Genomic DNA, 22,370 nt, shown 5'->3' on the forward strand with positions numbered 1-22,370 from the left:
ATGACCGGCTCCTCTCCTCCTTCTCCTCCTCCTTCTCCTCCTCCTCCTCCTCTTCCTCCTCCTCCTCTCGTCCATCACTCGGAGCAGGGTAGGACAGTGAACGCAGCCCTGCAGCGGGGCAATGAGTCTTCTCAGCGGTGGTTTGATGGAGAGCTGCGTCCTGAAGTCGACTAACGAACACCGAGGCGCCGCTCCCTCCTGAAATCACAGCTTCTCTTCTCGCAGGTCGTCGTTGGAGGAGCTCGCTCGACTCTCTGCTGCCACTTTAAGTATTTCTCTGTGAAAGCGTGTGGAGCTCAGCGCCGTACAGTGGAACACCCCAGAGACACACTGCACTTTATCCCAGCAACACATTTCCCTGCTTTTCACAGTTAATAATCGCTTCCACTTTTTCATTTTCTGTCTGTGTATCGCTATAAAAGAAACGTGGACAAGAAGAGGTGACGAAGTGTCTCAGAGACGCTTTCAGCGGACGTCAAACTGCCAACGTGTGAAGGTGCTCCGCTGGGAATCTTCTTTCTCACACTTTGACTTGTTTCTGGGACCAAATCCTTCACGCTCCCTGTGTGGAAACTTTTCCTAAAAGAGGGGACGTCCACAGACAGTGAGGACACCGTCCCAGCCAGCACACGGACTTTCCTAAATGTCCACCCCCCATAAACAGAGGTGACATCCTAAAGGGCTGTTTGTTTGTGGTGACAGATGGATTTTAAGGTCACGTAGCTGCAGAACAGGTTGGGAAACATCTTGTTTGATAACTTAATGTTGTGTTTCCTTCTATCACCGCCCTGTGTGCACTGTGAGAGAAGCCGGTGGGGAGGATGGAGGTACTGCACTGCATCAGAGCTGCTCACGTTACACTCATAGCTTTGTGACACTAACTGTAGACATTTGCACCCCAAAAAAGCACGACGAGACGAATCATATCTGAACAATATGGGCTTTCTGTGAGAGTGCATCAATCTGTGAGATGAGCCGGACAGACAGACGTACGAAGCAAGCAGCAGATCTATGTCGTAAAAGCAGCATCTGTCTGCAGCTGACGGCTCTCGCGTTGTTTTTATTCAAATAATTTTACTGCATTTAAGAAAAATATCCACAATTCACCTAATTTAACTCTTTTTTTTTTTTCTAAATTATTTGGATTTCAGAAAAAAAAACCTTAAAAAAAAAAGCCATCAGATGGCTCTGTACGAGGTGACTGCCCCCTGGTGGCGATGGAGAAGTGGTACAAGGTCCAATTTATGTGCAGTGGTGCATCATGGGTAAAATCAGATGAACGGGAATGTATTTATTGGGCGTGATTTGGGAAAATAAAAAACAAAGATTTGTTTTAAACAGAAGCTTTGGCATCTTTCAGGTGTTAAATTGTGATATGAACACATGAAGGTGAAACATTGTTGGTAACCAGCAACAGACGCTTTGATATGATAAATTATTCAATAAATTAAGAACATTTAATGAGAAACCAAAATGATTAGCAGTAATCATCTGTAATTTCATGACGTATTACCGAGTCTCCTGAAAATAAATTTCATGTGTTAAAATTTACAACACCTGAAAGATGCCTAAGTTTCCGTTTAAAACAAATCTTTGTTTTATTCCCAAATCACGCCCAATAAATACATTCCCGTTCATCTGATTTTACCCATGATGCACCACTGCAATTAACGAGGGAGGACGTGTAGCTCCGTCTTTTAATCTGTATTAACTGATTATTTAAACAGTATTAACCGAAGGCACAGGGAGCTCTTTACAGGTGCCTTATTCTCTGGTCATCTTCACAGAAACGGTCCCTCCTCTCCTCGACACGCTAAAATATGGCAAGAAAAGCCATTCGTGTTTAGAAATGAGACGTCTGTGCTGCACTTTGGAGTCAGTTCTGATATTTCATCCCGAGTTTGAAATACTAAAATTGTTTTTTTGTTTTTTTTTAAGACAGAAGCTGAATCAGGTGCAGTCGGATCAAATGTTGTCGTTTCAGTTAAACTGGTCACATGTACAATGTGTTCACAATGATGTCATTTTATCGAAGGTCTTAATCGACGCCTTAAATCTCTTCATGTCTCACCGAGTCCGTCTGTGAACTAGCTGCTGTTCCTGTAAATAATCTGCCAATAGCATCTGTGCTTTGCATTTTTTTTTCTTCCTGCTTTCATAACTTTTGTTTTCGATGTTAAACGTCGTCGTTGACTTCCAGAATATCTCAAGTTTTTCTGACAGCGAGTTTACCGTGGCTCCACGTCTGAATGTTTCCTGTCTGCTGTCACTGATCATCAGAAGATATTTTTTTCTACTCTATCCACGGAGATTTAAATATGTCAGACTTCATGCCTTTTCTGCCGATATCAGTGAGATGAGCTCTGTAGAGCTGCTCGTTACGAGACGATCAGCCTTCATTTCCACTTCTTCTTCCTCTGTGACACGGATAGCAGTGACAGCGAGAACGTGCCAATCATGTGTTTTCTACCATTTATAAATGGAACAATAATTAGAAAAAGCCATTATAAACATGAAGACTTTTTTTTTTTTTTTTTTTTTTTTAAAGGATAATAATTAGCGGCCACGAGAGCTGTCGTGTGTTTTGAAGTATTTTACTGCCTCGTAGTTACAGAAAGCTTCACACCTTTCATGTTTTCTGCTCTTGCTGTCTTATTTTGAGGTTTTCTGTCAAACACTAAAATGTATTGTCAGAGACAATGAAAGCATTCTTTAAATACAGAGTCGTTACATCAACTAACACATTCAGAGTTTGAAATCTGTTTCTTTGTCGAGAGTTCGGATGAGAAGATTTAAATCACAGACGTCTGTCCGACATCCTGTTTGTTTGACTCTAACAAAAACAGGATGTCTGACAGGTGTTTGTAAGACGTCAGATAATAAGTGGAGTTTCTGAGATTGTGTAAAGATGTATTTATTTTTATTTTATCTTAGGACAAAGTCAGACAACTTGTCTCCGTATTTTCACTCTTTGTGCTAAGGCAAGCCAATCGGGTGCTGTCTTTATTTAACGAACAGATATGAGGTGAAATCAAAAAGTTCAGAGACCGTAAGAGACCGTGATGCATACGGAGCAGGAGGATCGACAACCTTCCTGAGGAAGTATTCAATGATCAACATTGAGTTCACAGAGTTCCACACGTTAACGTGACCACTGGTACGTGAACGTCTGTGATGTCACCATGGACCTGAAACCGGAGCAGAGAAACATCAGATTTTATATCAAACTCTGTAAATGGTCAACAGAGACCCTTGAAATGCTTCAGAAAGTCTACGGCGATGAAGCGAGGTGTTCTGAGTGACAGTCGCGTTTCAAGAGGAGGCGGAGCTTCACTGTCCAAGACCGAAGAAGGCGCGTCAGGTCAGGAGACACCAGGTGGGTTTTCTTTGTGTCACCGTGAGTCAACACCGAGTTCTGCTGGGACCTTCTGAGGGGAAACGTTCACTGTGAACCACCTGAACTGTGGCGCCATGGCAACAGGCTTCTCCTACACGGCAACACGCGGGTATCGTAGCTCCCTGCGACTCTTTTCTGTTCCCCGAAATGAAGATCAAGCTGAAGAGTCGCCGTTTGGCCACTAGCAGAGAATCACAGATGGTTCTTGATGTGCTTTCCAGAACAACACTTGGGAGGAGCACTGGGAGCTTCAAAACAGACCTACTTTAAAAGGAGGCGGCGGCCAGATTTAAATAAGGAACAGTGTTCGGTTGCTATGGATGCAGTCTCTGAACTTTTTGATCGCACCTCATATGAGAGTGGCATCCGTTTACTCAAGTAATTCTCAGCACGAACACACAAAAAAAAAGTATTAAATTTAAAAAAATCTATGAGTGCAAATCAATACAAGCAGAAGCAGCTTTCACATTTCCTCACAGAACAACTTGAAGACAAGGATGAGGGAAAAAAACCTAATAATGACATTTAAGAAACAGGCGTTTACAGCGAACATGAAGACTGCGGGTGGCCGATCTACCTGCTGAGCCTGGACACGCCCCCTGAATGTGATTGGACTAATATTCTTTCCATAACAGGTCATGTTTGGCACAAAATAACTTGACTTCACGCCAACATCACACCGTTAAAATCAAAAAGTCTTTCAGTGTGTTTCTGAAGTTTTTAAAATCTTAAGTCTTCAGTCGAACAATAAGCGGTCCATTATTAATAAATGTAAACAGTCGTCACGCTAAATAAAATCCAAGCGATTCGTGAGCAACATCGAGCATCCCCCTCCCAACCTCTCCTCTCTTTCAGGCTGCAGGGTCAAAGGTCACAGGCCTCCCTTCTCCTCCAGCCTCTGGAAGAGCGCCAGGCTGCGGAGGTGCGACTGTCTGTCTCCGTTCTTCCACAGAATCAGCAGGTGGTCCGCGGAGCAGGTCACCAAGCCGTTCTCCTCGAAGCTCACAAACATCTGAGAGAAGCCCAGAAAGGGATTAATGAAGCACCGCCAGAGACAGTCAGAGGAGATTATTATTCCGTGACAGGAAGTCTGAAGTAGGACACGTTTTTAACATCGTGTACCTGGACGGCTCCCGAGTGTCCGATCAGATCTCCGGTCAGCTCCAGGGTCCTGATGGTGGGGACGTCCACCACCTTCTTAGACGGAGGACCAGGCGGTTTGTTGGAGCGGCCGAAAGTCCACATCCCAAAGAACCCTGGGTAAACAGACAGGAAAATAAAGAGCAATCCTGTTTATAACCATGGATTAAAGACGATAAACGGCAGAGTTAATACAGATTGTACTTCTTGCACAAACTGATGCTGTTGAAAATATCATGACCGTATATTCAAACAACTTCATCAGTTGGCTTATTGTGTGTTGTAATATAACATATCCTCCTTGTGTCACCATGGTTACCCTCACATCTGTCCATTTCAGCTATTTCAGTCTGCACATGTGCAGCCACTTCCTCCAAGTTCGTGTGATTCTTCTCCTGTACGGATGCAATGTTTGACAATCTCTTCAAAGTCAAAAAACTTATTACCAAACTGAGTTCATGTGCTGAAGGAGACCGAATTAATTAGTTCCTAAAACTGATTCTGATGTACAAGTTTATCAACATAGCATCTCGTATTACATGTGCAATGCACGCGGTTTGGATTATTATCACAAATTGGACCTTTATATTGAAATATCATTTTATTCTGGAAATGATTTCACTTTATCAATTTCCACTTTATTTTCAAAAGCAAAAATAAAAAATTATATACATACATTTATTTTCTTTAATTTCACAATTTTCACAATACATATATGATCTTTCACAAAGAAAATAATAATTTTGTTCTCAAATGAAATATCCAGCAGTGGCGTCCGTCTTCATTATGTCTACAAGGGTGAACGGAGAATGTGAAGTATTTAACATCCAAACGTGTGTGTGTGTGTGTGTGTGTGTGTGTGTGTGTGTGTGTGTGTGTGTGTGTGTGTGTGTGTGTGTGTGTGTGTGTGTGTGTGTGTGTGTGTGTGTGTCACCTGGAGAGGCGGGTTCTGCAGGTAGAGGTAAGTCCTGGATCTCCCACATCCTCACGCTGCCGTCTTCAGAGCATGACATCAGCTCGCTGAAAGAGACGCCGTCACACAGTTTCATTTACTGACAGGATGCAGCTTTGATTTAGAAAATATAAAAAAGCAAACATGTAACAGTCATATCTGTAAGGTTTTAAAATATATTCAGTAAACCTGCTGCCTAAATGTCTACTCATTCTACAAGTTAATGAAGGAGCTGTTGGGAGTTTTGTGTTTTACTAAAGAGATGCTGGACATTTTTTTAGCTTTGTTAAAATCCCAGTGGCGCCCTCGTGTGGAAGACAAACAGAGTACAACTTCTTGCACTGATCAATGTGGACCAGTGGTTTTTTGACCTGGTTGTGAGGTAAATCTGGTACATATGAAGGTGATAAACCACTTTTTTTTTTTTTTTTTTCCTTGTAAATTATAGAATAGCAGAAAAAAACTGTCGTCGGATGAACTGGTCACAGCTGTTAAGAGACATGCAGCCAATAGAAAAGGAGTATAAAGTAGATATTGTTCTGTTTAAAGGAATCATTGTTCGGCTCAATAAGCCAAGGGTGACCAGGTTTTATTATATATATATATATATATATATATATATATATATATATATATATATATCCACTAATAACTCTGTGAAAGTATTTTTGTGTCTTTATTATGCAAAAATTTAAAAATAAATAAATAAATAAACAGCTTTGAGAGCAAATTTCTTGCACTGCAATCCAAAATCATCAGTATGTCGTCGGCATGGACAACGTGAAATACAACCAGAGTGAAAGTCATGATGTCACATTTTAAAGCATTTCAAGAGATAAATATAACATAAGCAGACCTTTAAATGTAGCTCAACACAGTCCTCTACAGTGTCTGCAGACATGCTGTGCGGATGCAAGTCAAACCCACCAATAGAAACTCAAGTCTCAATCTTTTTGGCTGCATAATAAAGACATTCATCTTCGTCCACTTTTCTACAGAGAATCAAACTAAAAACATGTTTTTCTGTCACACTTTGAGGAAAAACATGAATTGTGTTAAAATCCTACCTGTCAGACAGCATCATGGTGTGTAACACATTAGAGTCGTGGGCCACTTTCTTGTAGGCCACCACTGACTTGATCTGAACGTTGTACACGTACAGGCCGCTGCCCACAGCTGCAAGGATCAGCTACAAAACACAAATATACCGTTTTAATTATGGATCACACCATGAAACGTCGTATAATGTTTTCAGGGTACATAAACCGTCCTTACCTTTCCGTTGGTGGTCAGGTGCTGGATGGACATCTCGCTGGGTTTGGGCGCACCCAGTCGGATCTCGGTCTGAGAGCCGGCCTGCGACTCCTCCCACAGGATGTGCTCGTAGGCCAGGATGTTCCAATCAATAGAGTCCCATAAGATCAACTCGCCTGCATGGGAGCCGCTGGCGAAGAGTCCATCTGAGGAACCAGGAGGGAAACGACATCAACCACAGGGGACAATAAACAATTTAGGACATCAAAAAAAAAAAAAAAAAATATATATATATATATATATATATATATTAGTTAAACAGACCGTTGATGTTAATGAGAGCTCTGATCTGGTCCTGGTGATCGGACAGACAGTGGATCTCAGCCACAGACACAGAGGAGTCAGTGGAGACGGTCAGCCTGTAGATCACTGCACAGAGGAGGACCAAGGATTTAACTGAAATAAATCTATTATTTTCTGTATATTGTCCTCTTAATTCAATAAAAGTCTGTCTCTTACATATCTGTTTGTCCATCGCAGCTGCGATGCAGTTCTTGGGCAGCTCGATCAGAGCAGTGATTCCTGCAAACAGCCAACAAACATTCATCAGTTTGTGTGCAAACAGCAGCATCGGGGGTGCACACGGTTGGTGGTTCCCTACCTGTGTCGCTGTGGTTCTGTTTGTGACACTGCAGCTGGAAGTCTCCGCTCCACACACACAGCTCCTCCCCGCCGGAGACCCACAAACACAGCCGCTCCAGCACCAGCAGACACTGACGGGGAGACGGAGAACAGCACGAAGCCATGTTTGTATTTCATCGTCACACACACACACACACACACACACACACACACACAAAATATCAGGGAAGGAGAGAAATCTAATATAATTAGCCTAAAGATGCTGCAATTAACCTTCATCTGCGATCAAGCCGTTACCATTTTCTATCTGAAATTATAACTGGCAGAACAACCTTCAGTGTCACATTTTAATGAGTACGTTTCATATCCTGCCAACACCGACTTTACTGCACAGAGAGATGACGGCAGTAACCTTCTAATGTGAAGAAGAACCAACACTTACCCCATGTCCCGTATAGTAAAATATGTCATTAATAATGAATGCAGCATTCCTGGTAACTGTAAAGAGATTATTTACTGACAAACTGCCTTTAATTTTTTTATTTAAAGTTCAAATATTTGATTCTGTGATAAAATTTCAGACTGGATTTTGTCAGGTTAACGAACAAAACAAAAGTACCATGAAATGCACAAAGCAGAAATGTACAACATAAGTATCACAACCAGAAACATGGGATAGATTCAGCACTAATTAGAAGTCAAATATACAGATAATAGAGCATCACAGATGATGATATTTAATGGCTACTGAAGAGAAACTGAATATTCTTAGTAAATTCTGTGGGTCTGAGAATAATCTTACAGTTAAATAATGGAACTTAAAGCTCCAGATTTCGACTCCTTTTTTATGAAGCCTCCAGTTTCTGTCCGTCACCATCTGTCAAGAAGGAAGTGACCATATTTGGAAAAACTGGGGTAGGAGACCAGCAGTGGATCTGACTGATCTGATTGGAAACATGACGATACTAAGTCCCGCCCACCGATAGCTGTAACCTGACTGCACCAGAGGCCTGTCAATCAAACAGACACGCCCCCCAAAAACACTTATTTTTGAAGCTTATTTTCTAATTAATGACAGATTATTTTCAGATGGACCTCCAGAAAACTAATAAGAAGGAGTGACTTTAGCTAACAACACCGAGATAACTGGTGGAGACATTTTATCGACTTTGTATTTGATGAGAGAAGTTGAATGGGAGTCTATGGAGACGGAGGTTTTTTGGAGCCAACCTCTAGTGGCACTCGGCGGTACTGCAGCTTCAGGCACCTCTGCATCGGTCTCATTTTTCAGACTCGGAAGCTATGAACACTTTTGTATTCAGTCTGCGGTTTTAATCTCACTGTGCATATTTAACACAATTACTTTTATTTTAAAAAATAATTTAAAAAAAATAGGTAGGTGCAGGTGTGAAAGAGGTTTCAAAGGTGTTCAGTTACCTTTACAGAAGACTGGAGATCTGAAATGGTCTGAACCCTGTTGCCCGTATCAGGATCCCACAGCTGATGAGTAAAGATTAAGGAGAATCAAACCTGAATCACAAACACAACAGTGTTCATGTTTGAACGTGTCTGCGTTGTCAGTTTTTTCTTGAGGATACGCTAAGACTTCGGTCCGAGGAGGCGGTGATGAGCGAGGTGTGCGACGTGACTTCATTCTTACAGGTGAAAGTGGTGATGGCTGTTATCTGCTGGGAATGACCTCGCAGCGCCTGCAGCCTCTCGCCGGTCTGAAAGTCAGACAAAGAAAATGAAGCATCAGCAATCAGTCTCACTGGGTTGTCTGTAGTTTCACTATAAGGGCTGCGCCAAATATCGATGTTTTTTTCGTTGGGAGATATAAATAAAGAATATGAAACTGTATATTGAAGGTTTAACCCGCTTCAAAGAAAATATTGAGATTTATATTGTATATCACAATTCAGCCAAACACACAATACACAGAAATAATCAACATGCAACGTTTTACCTCGACGTTCCACACCAGAACCAGACCGTCATCCCCTGCAGAGGCACATCTGGAAAACACAAGAGGAAAGGAAAGAGTTTGAGGAATACCTCAGCTGAGACTGCGGAGGCCTCATCTTCAGCTGACGAGTCAAACACTCAGACAATCTCTATTTATGTGAGCGATCCTTTCCCGCAGGTCCATCTCCACCTGGGAAACCTTAAAAAACATCTGTCCGGGGGCTTATCACCTTAACGTGCCCTCTGACCCCGAACCATGGCCCCCACCTGCTCCCTGAATCAACAGACAGGATGAAACACAGAGATAAAAATGAGAAGAGAGGAACTGTCGAGGATACGTTCTCAGACTTCAAAAGCAATCTGGAGAGAATTTTCTGGCCTTTGCCCCCCGACTGTGGCACTGTGAGCGAAGAGGACGAGACCCAGAGGAGGGGGTGATTACTGGAGGAGACCAGGCGTGAACGTGAACACACACACACACACACACACACACACACACACACACACACACACACACACACACACACACACACACACTTAGCTCCGATATAAATCCCAATCTGAGCACTTATGCAGACCCACTCTAGCGTACCAGGGTGTAGTCCGCTTCCACAGAGCAGCGCAAAGAGGAGAGCAGGTGCACAACCTTTATATATGTGTGTGTGTGTGTGTGTGTGTGTGTGTGTGTGTGTGTGTGTGTGTGTGTGTGTGTGTGTGTGTGTGTGTGTGTGTGTGTGTGTGTGTGTGTGTGTGTGTGGACAGCATTAAAGGGCTATACTGTACTGTGCACACACAATCACACAGTGGTGATGATTGGGCTCTTGTCATGCTCTGTAAGTTTTCTGTAGGTGAGGATCTCCTGTCAATCACAGAGGGATAGAGGCCAGCCAAGGGTAGAGAGGGGAGAGAGAGTGTGTGTGTGTGTGTGTGTGTGTGTGTGTGTGTGTGTGTGTGTGTGTGTGTGTGTGTGTGTGTGTGTGTGGGGGGGGTGCTGTGGTCTACTTACCTGAAGTCATCAATCTGCACCAGAAATCGAACAATGTCAAAATGTCCTTTCAGCACCTGCAGCTCAGTGAAGCAGTTTTTGGGCTGTTCCTCTCCGATGCACAACACGGAGCTTTTCTGCACACAAGACGGAGAGCGGTGAGACAAACAGGCTGCAGTGAAGTGGACCAATCAGACACGAGAGACGAGAACAGGGGTGGACAGCCAAGGAAAGTAATTAGGTACAATTTTAAGAAACATGCGCTTAGTATTTCCATCTTCTGCTGCTTTAAACATCTATTTCGCTTCAATTAAAGGGAGAATACAGTGATGCAAGTCTGCACTGATCTGACAGCTACAGTGACTTTTAAGACTCTGATTTAACATTAAAACAACACGAGTTTATAACATACAGTCCAGATTAAACCAGTGGTTCTTACTTTTTGGCTTACGACCTCTCAAAAAAAAAAAAAACAGTCAAATTAGGGCTCCTTCACATGTACCACATTTCTGTTAGTTCACCAACGAGACACTTCCGATCAAACCTTCTCATTTGTTTTCACTAAATCATTAAAGCTGTTCAAAGCACAATGAGCTAAAATGTTTTTGAAATATTTGACCAGATTTGCATCACAGAACTTTTTCTCTCCTTTCCTGCCTTCATCAATCATCTACCAATAAAAAAAAATAAAAAAATCAACAGAAGCTGTTTGACCTGTTGCTTATGTTAATTATATAACGTGTATACCTGCTCGACATATGAAATAGTCCTGTGGTTAAGTTTGTTTATCATTTTTTTAATCTCTATGTGTATTTCCTCCTAAACATTGTCGTATCGTGCAGTATCAGTGACAAAAACTTTAAACGTACTTTAAAAAAAAGAAATGAACTGTGGTTTCTTATTCCCAACACGATCGGTTTTATTATTACTATAGTTGTCTTATCTTTATTGGGTTATATTCCCCCATTCGATTGGTGTCATGTTGCTTTCAGCTTCTTGTATTTGGGTTTTTAGTTTTTCTCCAGTAAAATATCTCAGAATTTCATCCATCACGGTAGGAAGAGTTTAGTTGTATTTACACACATAGACAACTGCAAAAAAAACATAAGAGAAATAAAACACAAGGGCATGTGACAGGAAAAGAGACAAATCAACTCAAGAAAAGATAAATAACAACAAACAAGATAAAAGCTTTTTTTTTTTTAAAAAGAGAGAAGTGTACAAAAATGAAGACCTGATTAGTCTCCACAGATTAAATGAGATGGCAATTTATATTTACATTTTTCAGAAAGTAGAAACTTCTCGATACAAATGTACTGATGTTGTTGTAAAAAAAAAAAAAAAAAAAAAAAGAGAAGTGGAGATGATGGCGTTATAAGAATAAATGAAACTGAAAGAGGGAGTTGCTCAAAGACAATAAAAGAGAAATCCTGATATTTGATGTAAATTCAGTCAGGACCCTGCAGCAGCAGCAGCAGCATCAACACCTTCAACACCTTCACACGTCAGCTGTCTTTACGAGAACTTAATTTTACCTCCACTGAACCCTGAGCCTCTCGACCACCGAGAATCCACCGCAGCATGACTTCGTGTTTCAGGGACCGACCTTAGCTGAGGAAACAAGAGTAAAAAATAAAAAAATAAACAGTGTATCTGGACGTTTTCTCTGAATACGAGCCACGGAAATGAAGCGCAGCAGCAAAACAAGAGAGCGCAACGAACAACCTGGCTGCAGGTGCTTTAACTCTTACCAGTCATTAGCATAGCACAGAAAATACGGCGAAACACTTCCGCTTGGTTGAATGTCGTCTTTTCTTTTTCTCTTTTTTTTTTTTGACTGCCTCGTGGGAGGACTTTGACATTTAAAGTCCCTGTTCGTTGATCAACGTGACGCTCATACTGCAGTATTTAAGCTACGTGTTGTAGAAATTCAGCCACGACCACAACAAACCGTTCATGTGACTCAAACTACGGAAGCTTTTCACGGACAAGATTCCCTCAGGTCGCTTTATATTTTGGGAAGCGAGAGTTCGGACTTCTGTGTTAAATAATAACTTCTTTATTCATTCAAGTCGAGTTGAATTCAATTCCGTCATCTTCATTTGCAAATATTAACTAAGATATAGAAAAAAAATGTTGTATTTCGTTCTGTTTATCAGAATTAAGCAAATTCAAAACTACTGTTTCAATAACGTATTTTTTTTCCCTACAGTCTTTTAGATAATGTTACATTAACCTTAAAAGTCAATATTAATAACAATGATACTAATTTTGTTTTTATACAACACTTTTCTAAACTTAGATTAAAACGTTTTTCATGCACAAATAAATTATAAGCAACAACAAAACAATTAGACTACAGCATAAAAAAACATAAAATGTGAGAAATAGCAGTAAAACAAGAAATAAAAGTGAAGCATGTAGATAGTGGTAAAAAAAAAAGAAGTATGTTTTAAGAAGAGATTTAAAAGATGTAAGATGTAGGCTTTTAAATTGATAATAATGATACTAGACAGTGTTACAGTGTCCCTTAGCACCAACACTAAAATATCAATCAAATTGCAGAATGGTGACAAAGACAAAACCCCAATAAAAACTGAATTAAAGAAACAAAACATACACACGATACAAATAAAAAAAAGCAAAAACGTAAAAAAAAAATCCAAACTCTTCAAATTCTTTGGCAGCTATTTCAACATCTGCAAGGCCCTGATAGAAGCTTAGTATCCTTTGGTCTTATAGTCGGTATTTAGACCCGAAAAGATGCAGATTAAATACAATAAATCAGAAGTTTTGATAAGAGACTGTCCAATTGAAAGAAGTCCTAATTATGACATACATAAAATTACCAGCACAGTTAAATTAAAAAAAATGGCCCAGCTTGGATGAAAACTGCCCAAACTGGCAACGTTGAATGCAAATAGTTTTATTTTAAACAGCTGTCAAGAAAAGATTAAGCTTGTTCACGTCTTAAACACAGACTCTTTCTTCCTTCAGCAGATGGACATGAAAACAGCCTTCTCGTGTCAAACTCTGCACAGTGATCATCTATTTAAAAGTAACATATATTTTGCACAAGAGGTGTGCTTGAATGTTTCAATCAGATGTGTTCAAATGAGCGTCGTTCACCTTCTTACAGGCAGATGGCAGTGTGCAACAATCCCACGAGAGAAGAGGAAGGTTCAAACCTTCATTTTCAAGAGAAAATCAAATATTATTTCCAGTTTTTTTCCTCTTTTATTCATACAAATTATGAGTATAATTCTTGAAAGATAAAATCAAATCATTTGTTTAGTTCTCATGGATGAACTCTGTCTACAGTTGTTCTTATTTCTCCTCCTCCTTCCCAGGACTTCTGCATTAATGTTGACCTGCTCTCCATCCATACCTTCTTTCTGCACTCTCCAATCTCCTCCTCAGTGTATCCCCTGTTAGCACACACACAGTCACACACACAGTCACACACACAGCACCTCGGCTGTGTCTGCTCTGCTCTCCCGATTGAGACGACATGCAGTGTAGGGCCTGTGACCTTCATGGTGGCTCAGATCTGCGGCTGGCACTGATTTCTGATTTAGTGTCGATCCGCCGCGCTTGTCAGGGGCTGCGAGGTGCTTTCCATGCGGTAATAGAAAAGCTCAAGGGCAGCTGGAGAGAGGAGGAGGGTTAGGGAGAGGGATCGGTGGAGGTGGAGTGGATGGCTTTTAGATGTGAAAATGGGCTCGGCTCTGTTTGTTTTACCTCAGTATCTGTCACACGTCTGAGTGGACGGGTCAAATACCACAGAGGAGTGTTTGGAGTCAGAATATAATTCATGCAAAAGATGTGAGGGAATTGGATCCAAAGCAACAAGGCACGCTTGTGGCTAAAGCTAATTTCAGTTTGCTTGTTTAAACTGTTTAACCTCTTAGTTCAGCATGCTAACATTTAAGTGAAGCCCAAAGACCGTATGTAAAAATGGACTTAGTTTCCAGGTTTGAAAAGTAAAGCCAATGCGCAAGTGTTTTAAAGTGTAATGTCACTGAGGGCCACTAGGGGCTGGCTCCATAGACTCCCATTAAAAAAACCATCAAATACTCTCCTGAAATACAAAGTCAGTAAATGTTTTCCACAAGCCATCATGGTGTTATTAGATAAACTCCCTTCTTTTGATCAGTGTTCTGGTCCTTCTGGAAATATTTCAATATTTAATTAGATATGAGACCTCAAAGAGTTTGATTGACATGCCTGTGGTGCAGTCAGGTTGCCGGTACAGGTGGGTGGGGAATAATGTCTTCAGGTTCTCAGTCAGATCCATCTCTTGTTCCTCCCAAGTTTGTCCAAATATGGTCACTCCTGGTTTAAAAAAAAACAAGACGATGACAAAATGACAGAATGGAGGCTTTAAAACGGCAGCTCTTAAACCAATGGGTGACATCACTGTAGGTTGCCAATTGGTGAAAAAAACATTAAAAAAAAAAAATTACTTAAAAAGTTTTAAGTTTGCCCTGATTATGGCACTCAATGAAAAACCATCAAATAACTTTAATTATCTTAAATATTATCCAAAAGTAAGGCATAAATGTAAACCATTTCATGGCAATTTATCCAATCATTGTCAAGAAATTTCACTAAAACCTATAAATGTCATCCTCATGGTGGCGCTACAGGAGACATCAGAGGATCACCACAGTCATGACAATACCATGAATGTATGTACTCAAGTTTTATGATAATCCATCGGTTAGATGTTGAGATATTTGAAGAGTAGGTGGACATTTTAACCTGCTGGTGGACATAAATGAAAAGGACCAACCAACAGACATTACCACCGTCAGGACGCTAACCAGGCTGCAAAAAATACAAGAAATATAAACCACACAGGAAATGTGTCAGGAAGAAAGAAGAAGGTGAGGAAGAGATTCAGAGGAGGAAGAGCAAAGGTCTGCTGGGTGTAGTGACCTCAGTCCGGTGTCGACGAGGTGTCAGATATGACCAATGGCAGGAATCAGCTGAGAGCTGAAGTCATGATGGGACGGCCTCTGAAACATCCACACCACTAAAGACCAAAGAAAGTCTGCCTGCTCCCTCCTTCCTCCTCCATACCGCTCCCATCTCCGGCCTGTAAAGGAAAACAAATGGTTATGATGATGGAAAAGGAATTAAGTTGTAATTTAACAGTAGGCCAACAGCAGTGTTGAATAACAGGCTCCGTCCGTTGCTGCTCGGAGGTTCTTGTAGCAGAGACCAACACACCTCACTGTCCCTCTTCATCAGGCTCTCACTGTGTTCTGCTTTACCCGCCGTGGCCTCTGGCTCCACTCAGACCTCCACAAACATGGCAGCACCTTCATAAACTCACACATAATGAGGATTTATCCTTAATTCCTGTTTCTTTACATTGTGCTCCATGTATTCTTGTAATGTTTGAGGCCCTCAATCTGAAAGTTTTGCTTTTAAAAACATCTGAATAAAATCTAAAATATCTGGACTCTGTGTTTTTTTTTGGCTCATTTTACTCTAAGTGGAGAAAATGTGTATTTATCAGTAATTATTTTCAGCCATGGATTGACATCCAGTAATATACAGCAGCATGATAAGGTATGTTGGAGTAATTAAAAAAAAAAGTGTGTGTTATAATAAAGAAATATTTTACCAAATGAAAAAGTCTGACTGATGTGTCTTTAATAGTTTTAATAGTCTTAGTTAGGCTAACAGATAAACGTTAGGACCATTTTCATCCTTACATTGGATTTGTTGGCAGTAAAAAATATATAGAAATTCACCATTGTTATATTTAAAGGATTTAAAGGGACGATATGTAAGATTTCAGCGCCTTCTTGTACAGTACCACTTTAAGTATGTTAAGAGGCGAGTCAATAACCTACAGTCTGTCTTCAGTCTGGCTCTCAGCAAATAGGGGTCAGTTCACCTAAATAACCTAAAATAATCTCTCATATTTGCAGATTTTAAGAGTTTGGCTTCTTCTCAAAGCTTCTCTGGAGCACTGAGATCTCACCGTCAGCTCTTCTCATAACGATATTCTGTTGAATGAAATCTGTCTGCAGAATATGTGTTTTTAATTGTTTCTGATCCTTTAAGCCTGAATGGTGCCATAAAACCTAATTAAAATTACACCAGGATGTGCATTTGATCAGAATATATGACGGTGTGAAGCTGACCAGGAAGGAGGAGTGTATTCAGGCTTCTGTCACTTTGATTTGTCACATGAGCATGACTGTAATTGCTGTGTTTCAGTCATCATAGGTTAATTATGAGCCTTGACCTACAGTATTATACATGCACACATACAGACAGAGTTTATAGAAGGGGGAGGACGGATTATTTTTACACAGCACCAAAACTTCAGAGACATCACAGCGTGGCCGTGTAGAGCTGCCACTTCTCTTTTCCTCTGCATCATCTTCCTCTCTGTCTAACTGATCATCCCCCCCCCCCCCACACACACACACACACACACACACACACACACACACACACACACACACACACACACACACACACACTCCTCCCTCCTCCGGTGACCCACTAATGTTCTGTTCATTTTCTCTTATGAATAGATAATGGGCAAAAATCAAATCTCTTCATTTGCATGTAATACAATTAAGACCTTTTCAAACAATGACAAATGGAGGGAGCAGCGAGGTGTCAGTCAGCCTCGTCGGCGAGGAGGCGTCGGCCAACCTCTCCGTTTTAACCAAAATTAATAAAACCTTCAGATGGAAATTTCTCCCCGCCATCTGGAATAACAATCAGCAGGACTCTTCAAGACTCCGCCTGTCAAATGAAATTAAACTTCCCATGAATTTGGATTCATAACGTGGACGTGAAGCCACCGACGTACCTCCAAACCTTATAACCCAAAGAATAAAAAAAAATTCTGTCAATAGTTAAGAGATGTGTGGCCTGAAGTGACATCAGAGAGACATTTCTCTCTTTTACTCATTGGTTAATTTAAGAACAAAGATGGATCTTTTGTTTCTGTTATACACACAACACTGGATGAATGTTTTTATCAGGTCGCTTCTTGCTTAAATTACTCTTTATTCGCTGATTCCACCTCCCAAGCGTCAGCCTTAAGCTGTAAATTATTCTCTTCAACATGAGCAGTGTTTTCTCTCCGTGATGAAGATCTAGCTCAGACTAATACCTGGAAATAAAGGAGGAAACAGCTTGTCGAAGGGACATAAAATTCACAAACCAGAACCCGTAAGGTTTACTAATCATATCCAACTATTCTCTATAAAACTTTATGTCTAAAAACAACAATTTGTGGATTTAAAGCAAGAAGATGTAATATTTGCTGAGCGGTGACAACAGCAGCCTCTGTGGCCACAAATGATAATTACAGAATTCTGGTGTGTTAAATTCTGTTTAAAGACTGTGTATAGACGAGGAGATAAACCAAATAACAACAGCTGTCAGGGCCACCAAAGCTACGCCTTTACTCATAGAACCCGGGGTTACGAACATAACCAACGTCCTTCTCTTCTTCTAGTATTCAGTGTGCCATCCAAATGATTATTTATGGCCTGCAGGCACAATGACAGTCTTGTCGAAATAAGAGAGTTTTTATACAGGTCAAATAAAAAGGATAAAAACATTCACGAGCTTTATCTTTAGACAACGCTAGGCTAGTTGTTTTCCTCTGTTTCCAGGCTTTAGGCTAAACTAAGCTAACTAGATATTTTTTTTGTCAGTAGAAATGTATAAAAGCTGTACTGATCTCATCTAAATCTCAGTAAGAAGACAAATTAGTATATTTCCCAAAATGTTAAACTATTATTGTTATTTTGTTGAGATAATTACAAAAATGTGGAGCTTTGCATGTTTTTATTGCTGATATAATAACCCAATTCATATTCATCAATATAAATTCACATAATTTTATTCTGGCTTCCCTCTCATACACAAATATAAACATGTGGAAAAAAAACACACACACATGCACTAAACATGCATACAAACTCACACATGAACTGTCTCTCTCCTACACACATACACACACACAGAAACACACACACAGGAAAATTAATGAGCTCTCATTCATAATCCGGGATAGAGAGAGCCATATTCACCCTTGGATGGTTTATTGACTGATTTCATTTATTTGTGTGGAATAAATAGGAGGTAAACATTGGCTCGCTCTCACATTTTCTGCGACACACTCGCTGCACAGCATTCTGGGAGAAATGATCCCACCAGCAGCGGGGTCACTGATTGGCTACCTCGTCAGTGTGTGACAAATTACCCAATGAGAAATAGGTTACCCATTTCCACAAACTAATTAACCTGGGTGATAGTGAAACAAATTATTACATTTATGTAATATTATTTCACATCTGTTGCCAGACTACAAAAATCTTCATCCTGTGTTCTGATTGTCTCTTCGCTGTGACTAGAAACACAAGCTGTACACAGACTGTATGCATCTAAAGAAAACATACGATTTTAAACTTTATATCAAACCCTCAAAAATAGACCTGAAATTAGAACTAATGTGAAATCTTTTTTTTTTTTTTTTTTAACAGGCACTGGTTTCCAACATGGGAGTCCCAAGATGATTGACAAGTTGGAAAAGGAAAGGACTGGTGAAATATTTGATATTCTCAACTCATCAGGCCTCGAAGAAAAATAAGAAAATAAAAATCATAGAAAAAAACATCAATCTTTGGCTGAAGCATTTATAATTCATATAAATATGAAACAAGTTTCATCAAATCTTTTAAAATCTTTTCAGCTTTAATGAAAACTTAAATATTTTAAACCACTTCTTCAAAATGTTTTTCATTGGTTAAAAGAGAAAGACAACAAGACAACCTAAAAAGCCCAAAAAGACCACTGACAGACAATAAAAGCCTTTAAAAAATAGTAGTAAAGTATTTTTAGTTTAGATAAATACTTACTGTCAGTATTCAGTTATATTGAATATCACCAGTGTTTACAAATAAAAACTAAAGCAAATTGCATCAAACTTGAATAATTCACAGTAAATTAAAGGATAATTTAGCGCCAATAGTCCACAACAACAGAAGAATGGTTTTATATTTTACCACCTCGTGATAGACTCGAGTGGTTGGTCTCCACTTGAGTCTGTTTAGACTTTGGAGGAAAGAAAGAAGCTCCAGACTCTAAAACGTGGATGCTTCACACACATCTGTCACCACAGAAGATCCAAACAACCAGCAAAGCTTGAAGCTGGACACCCTCGATCAGTGTTCCCCAGTTATGGTGTTCAATAATGGCCAGAAAAACCTTGGTGCCAAACGTTTTGATGTCACAGTGACCTTTGACCTTTTGTTAATAAAATGTGTTTAGCCTTTTAAACACTTGTGTGGAATTTTGTCATAATTGCTGAATTAATTTTTGAGTTATGGCCACAAACTTTGTGAGGTTTCACTGACCTTTGACCTTTAACAACCAAATTCTAATCAGTTCACCGTTGAGTCCGAGTTAACATTTGTGCCAAATTTGAAGAAATTCCCTCAAAGCGTTCCTGAGATATCACCTTCAATATAAATCCATATAAATGTGTTTATGGGTGAAAATAAAACACACCAACATGATTATAAACTGCTGAACTTAATTCATCGTCATGATAACCAATAAACTATCTGCTTTGACAGGTGAGTAGCAAAAGGACATGTCTCTGATGTAAACACTTTAACTCAACATACCGCTGGTGAGTCTTCATGGAAAATATTCAGTCCTCTTCATCCCTGACATTACCATGGTGAAGATCAGAAACCTTTCTCCAACCTAACAAAGAAAAACAAACATTAAAGGTCCACATAATGTCTTGAGATCAAACCAATGTTCATGTCTGAAAGTTGAATTTCAACTAAAACCATATAAAGTCATAGAAAATTATTGGAAGCTTTGGCAGCCATCAGTTGACTGTTAGAAATCAGAACATAATCAGCTTAAGCAAACACAAAGAGAAAACTGTATTTCCACACTGATACAGACAAGCAACCAAGAAATACTGACTTCATCTGCCATGATGCCACTAATGGTGCGGGAAAAAAAAGGCTTTTATTTTTTAATTTTCTGTCATAAATCTTTTATTGTTAATGTCTTCTACTGACCAGAGATTATGGAGCTTTCAAAGGAACCAAAACAGGAAGATGCGCTGGTGTTTAAACCATCGTCAGTGTTAGTGATGAAGTTCCCCTTTAACCATAATTATTATTACAGTAATTGGATAATTAGCAGCTGAACAGAGTCAGTGTCAGGTCTCAGGATTTAAAATAGTTGTATATCATGTCTAATAATAAACTTACAGTGTGTGTAGGTGACAGGAGAAAGCTGCTCCTCAGAGACAGATATCTGCTGCTGAAGTTTCCAGATTGAAAGAGAATAAAAAATTTTTTTTAAAACAATGAAGAAAAAGGATCAGAAAATATGACACGCTTCTGTTGAAGAATTTATGGATGAGAATTATTTGACTGTCCTCTCCCTATATTTATACTTCCTGTTAGAGTATGAACACAGATCTGATGTATCTCTGAATGGAGCCTGAAATGAAGAATTCAGCAGAAGAATCTGATAAAAAGGTGTGAAGTGTGTTGAAATATGTTCATTCACGGGACAAACTCAGTGAGAGTTTTCACAGCTGGTTGTAAACAATGCTTTCAAGTTTCGCCTGTTTGTTGTTTTCTTATTATTGACATATCAGAACAGGTCATGAAAATCCTTTGAAATACGTGATTCAGTATTTCAGGTGTCATATTTAGTCCTGTAGAGAAAGTTGGATTAAGAATTGAGTTGTTTTAAATGATTTACTTAACATTTAAGAAATTATGAGAAATTATCCTTAATGTAGTTTTAAGCAGATGTAAATGTTTATGAATGTATTAAAGGCAAATTATCTCTACAATATATTTACAACTTTTGGAAACTTATAATGAATGACAGTATAGTAAAATACAAAATATGTCTTCAGGAGAATTTATAACTGATGCTGAATTCTGTGTATCAATATAACATTTAAAGATGCCCATATTAATTATAGTTATTATATATATGCTCATAAATGCTGCATATAGAGGGATTTAAGTGTTATTCTGTCATGAAAGCGTCACACTTTCTGGGCTCTGCAGTTTATTAATCAAGACATTATTTATATTTTCTTCTAAAAAGATAATAAAATGAAGACACACACCTTTGGCCCTCTGCTAATTTATCAGTTTGGTCTTTACTCAGATTGAGTTTGACACCGCTGATCCCGACTAAATTGCTCATTTGGATTTGAGGATTTAGTGTGGAGGTCCTCCTTAAGGACCTAATGCATACAGATTTTTCTTTTATTATTATGGCTCCTCTACAGCTGGTGAAAGAGAGTTTTATATACCAAAAAAATTAATGCATTTATTTAGTTTCTGTATATCATATTTTGCAACTGTTTTGGTGTCAATACGGAGACGATCTCTTCACTGTTTGGACCGAGAGACAACAGTGCAAAAATACTTATTTACAGGACTTGTAAAGGAATATTTTTGCACTGTTGTTTTTGTGGTATTAGTTAAAAGTACATAAGTATTATCAGCAAAACGTACTTAAAGTATTAAGAGTAAAAGTATTCTTAATGCACAAAGAGCCATTTCAGAGTGTTATAGATTAAATATCATGTAAATGTTGAGGTCGGTCTGATTCTCACTGCTCTAACGTTGGGAGGTTTAACCTCTAATAATGTGTATTTTATGCATTTTATTAGTTTATCACACGCTGTGCATAAAATTTGTGTCTGCAAACTGCTGTCAAATTAATTCACAGCACATAATTCAATCTGAATAGTAGTAGAAGTATTGATTAAGTAGAATATAAGTAAAAGTACAAATAATACGAATTTATACTTGAGTAAAGTGAAGTACATTTATTAAAGTATGAGGGTCATTGGGGTGCAGAATTTCTTCACTTGTTTAATGTTGATTATGCTTCACAGATTATCACTCAAAGTCATCTGAAACATGATGTCATCGAGTGATGTCTTAGAAAATTAGAAGATGTATCCCTTAGTCAACATTACATTTGAA

The 22,370-nt window shown here is 39.3% G+C and overlaps 2 protein-coding genes across 2 annotated transcripts in view; one reads left to right on the top strand and one right to left on the bottom strand.

Annotated features, from left to right (window-relative positions):
- The window catches only part of pde8b (phosphodiesterase 8B), a 34,938-nt gene extending 32,202 nt beyond the window's left edge, over positions 1-2,736 (top strand). The window contains 1 exon segment of the mRNA XM_069701863.1: positions 1-2,736. Coding sequence (XP_069557964.1) covers positions 1-174 — 174 coding nt within the window. The 3' untranslated portion in view covers positions 175-2,736.
- A 1,159-nt stretch (positions 2,737-3,895) lies between these two features.
- Positions 3,896-12,266, bottom strand: wdr41 (WD repeat domain 41). The gene is made up of 14 exons (XM_069702038.1): positions 12,087-12,266; positions 11,871-11,946; positions 10,357-10,472; positions 9,352-9,400; positions 8,984-9,112; positions 8,823-8,885; positions 7,405-7,516; positions 7,263-7,325; positions 7,068-7,172; positions 6,765-6,949; positions 6,557-6,678; positions 5,472-5,557; positions 4,520-4,653; positions 3,896-4,409 (listed from the first exon to the last, which is right to left on the bottom strand). Exons 2-14 carry the CDS (start codon positions 11,916-11,918, stop codon positions 4,269-4,271), a joined length of 1,353 nt encoding a protein of 450 aa, XP_069558139.1. The 5' UTR covers positions 11,919-11,946; positions 12,087-12,266; the 3' UTR covers positions 3,896-4,268.
- Positions 12,267-22,370: the final 10,104 nt, after the last annotated feature.

Source organism: Brachyistius frenatus, unplaced genomic scaffold, assembly GCF_029030835.1.
Source record: "Brachyistius frenatus isolate BFR_SWC_R1_liver_20210118 unplaced genomic scaffold, ASM2903083v1 Contig_3, whole genome shotgun sequence".
NCBI classification, from domain to species: Eukaryota; Metazoa; Chordata; class Actinopteri; family Embiotocidae; genus Brachyistius; species Brachyistius frenatus.

Bases quoted from the DNA above. Each gene is read 5' to 3' on its own strand.
- wdr41 (XM_069702038.1), bottom strand. From the start codon at position 11,918: ATGCTGCGGTGGATTCTCGGTGGTCGAGAGGCTCAGGGTTCAGTGGAG. The intron at 6,950-7,067 runs GTCTGTTTAACT...CTGGTTCCTCAG, and splicing joins AGCTCTCATTAACATCAACG to ATGGACTCTTCGCCAGCGGC. The intron at 4,410-4,519 runs GTACACGATGTT...GGCTTCTCTCAG, and splicing joins GACACTCGGGAGCCGTCCAG to ATGTTTGTGAGCTTCGAGGA.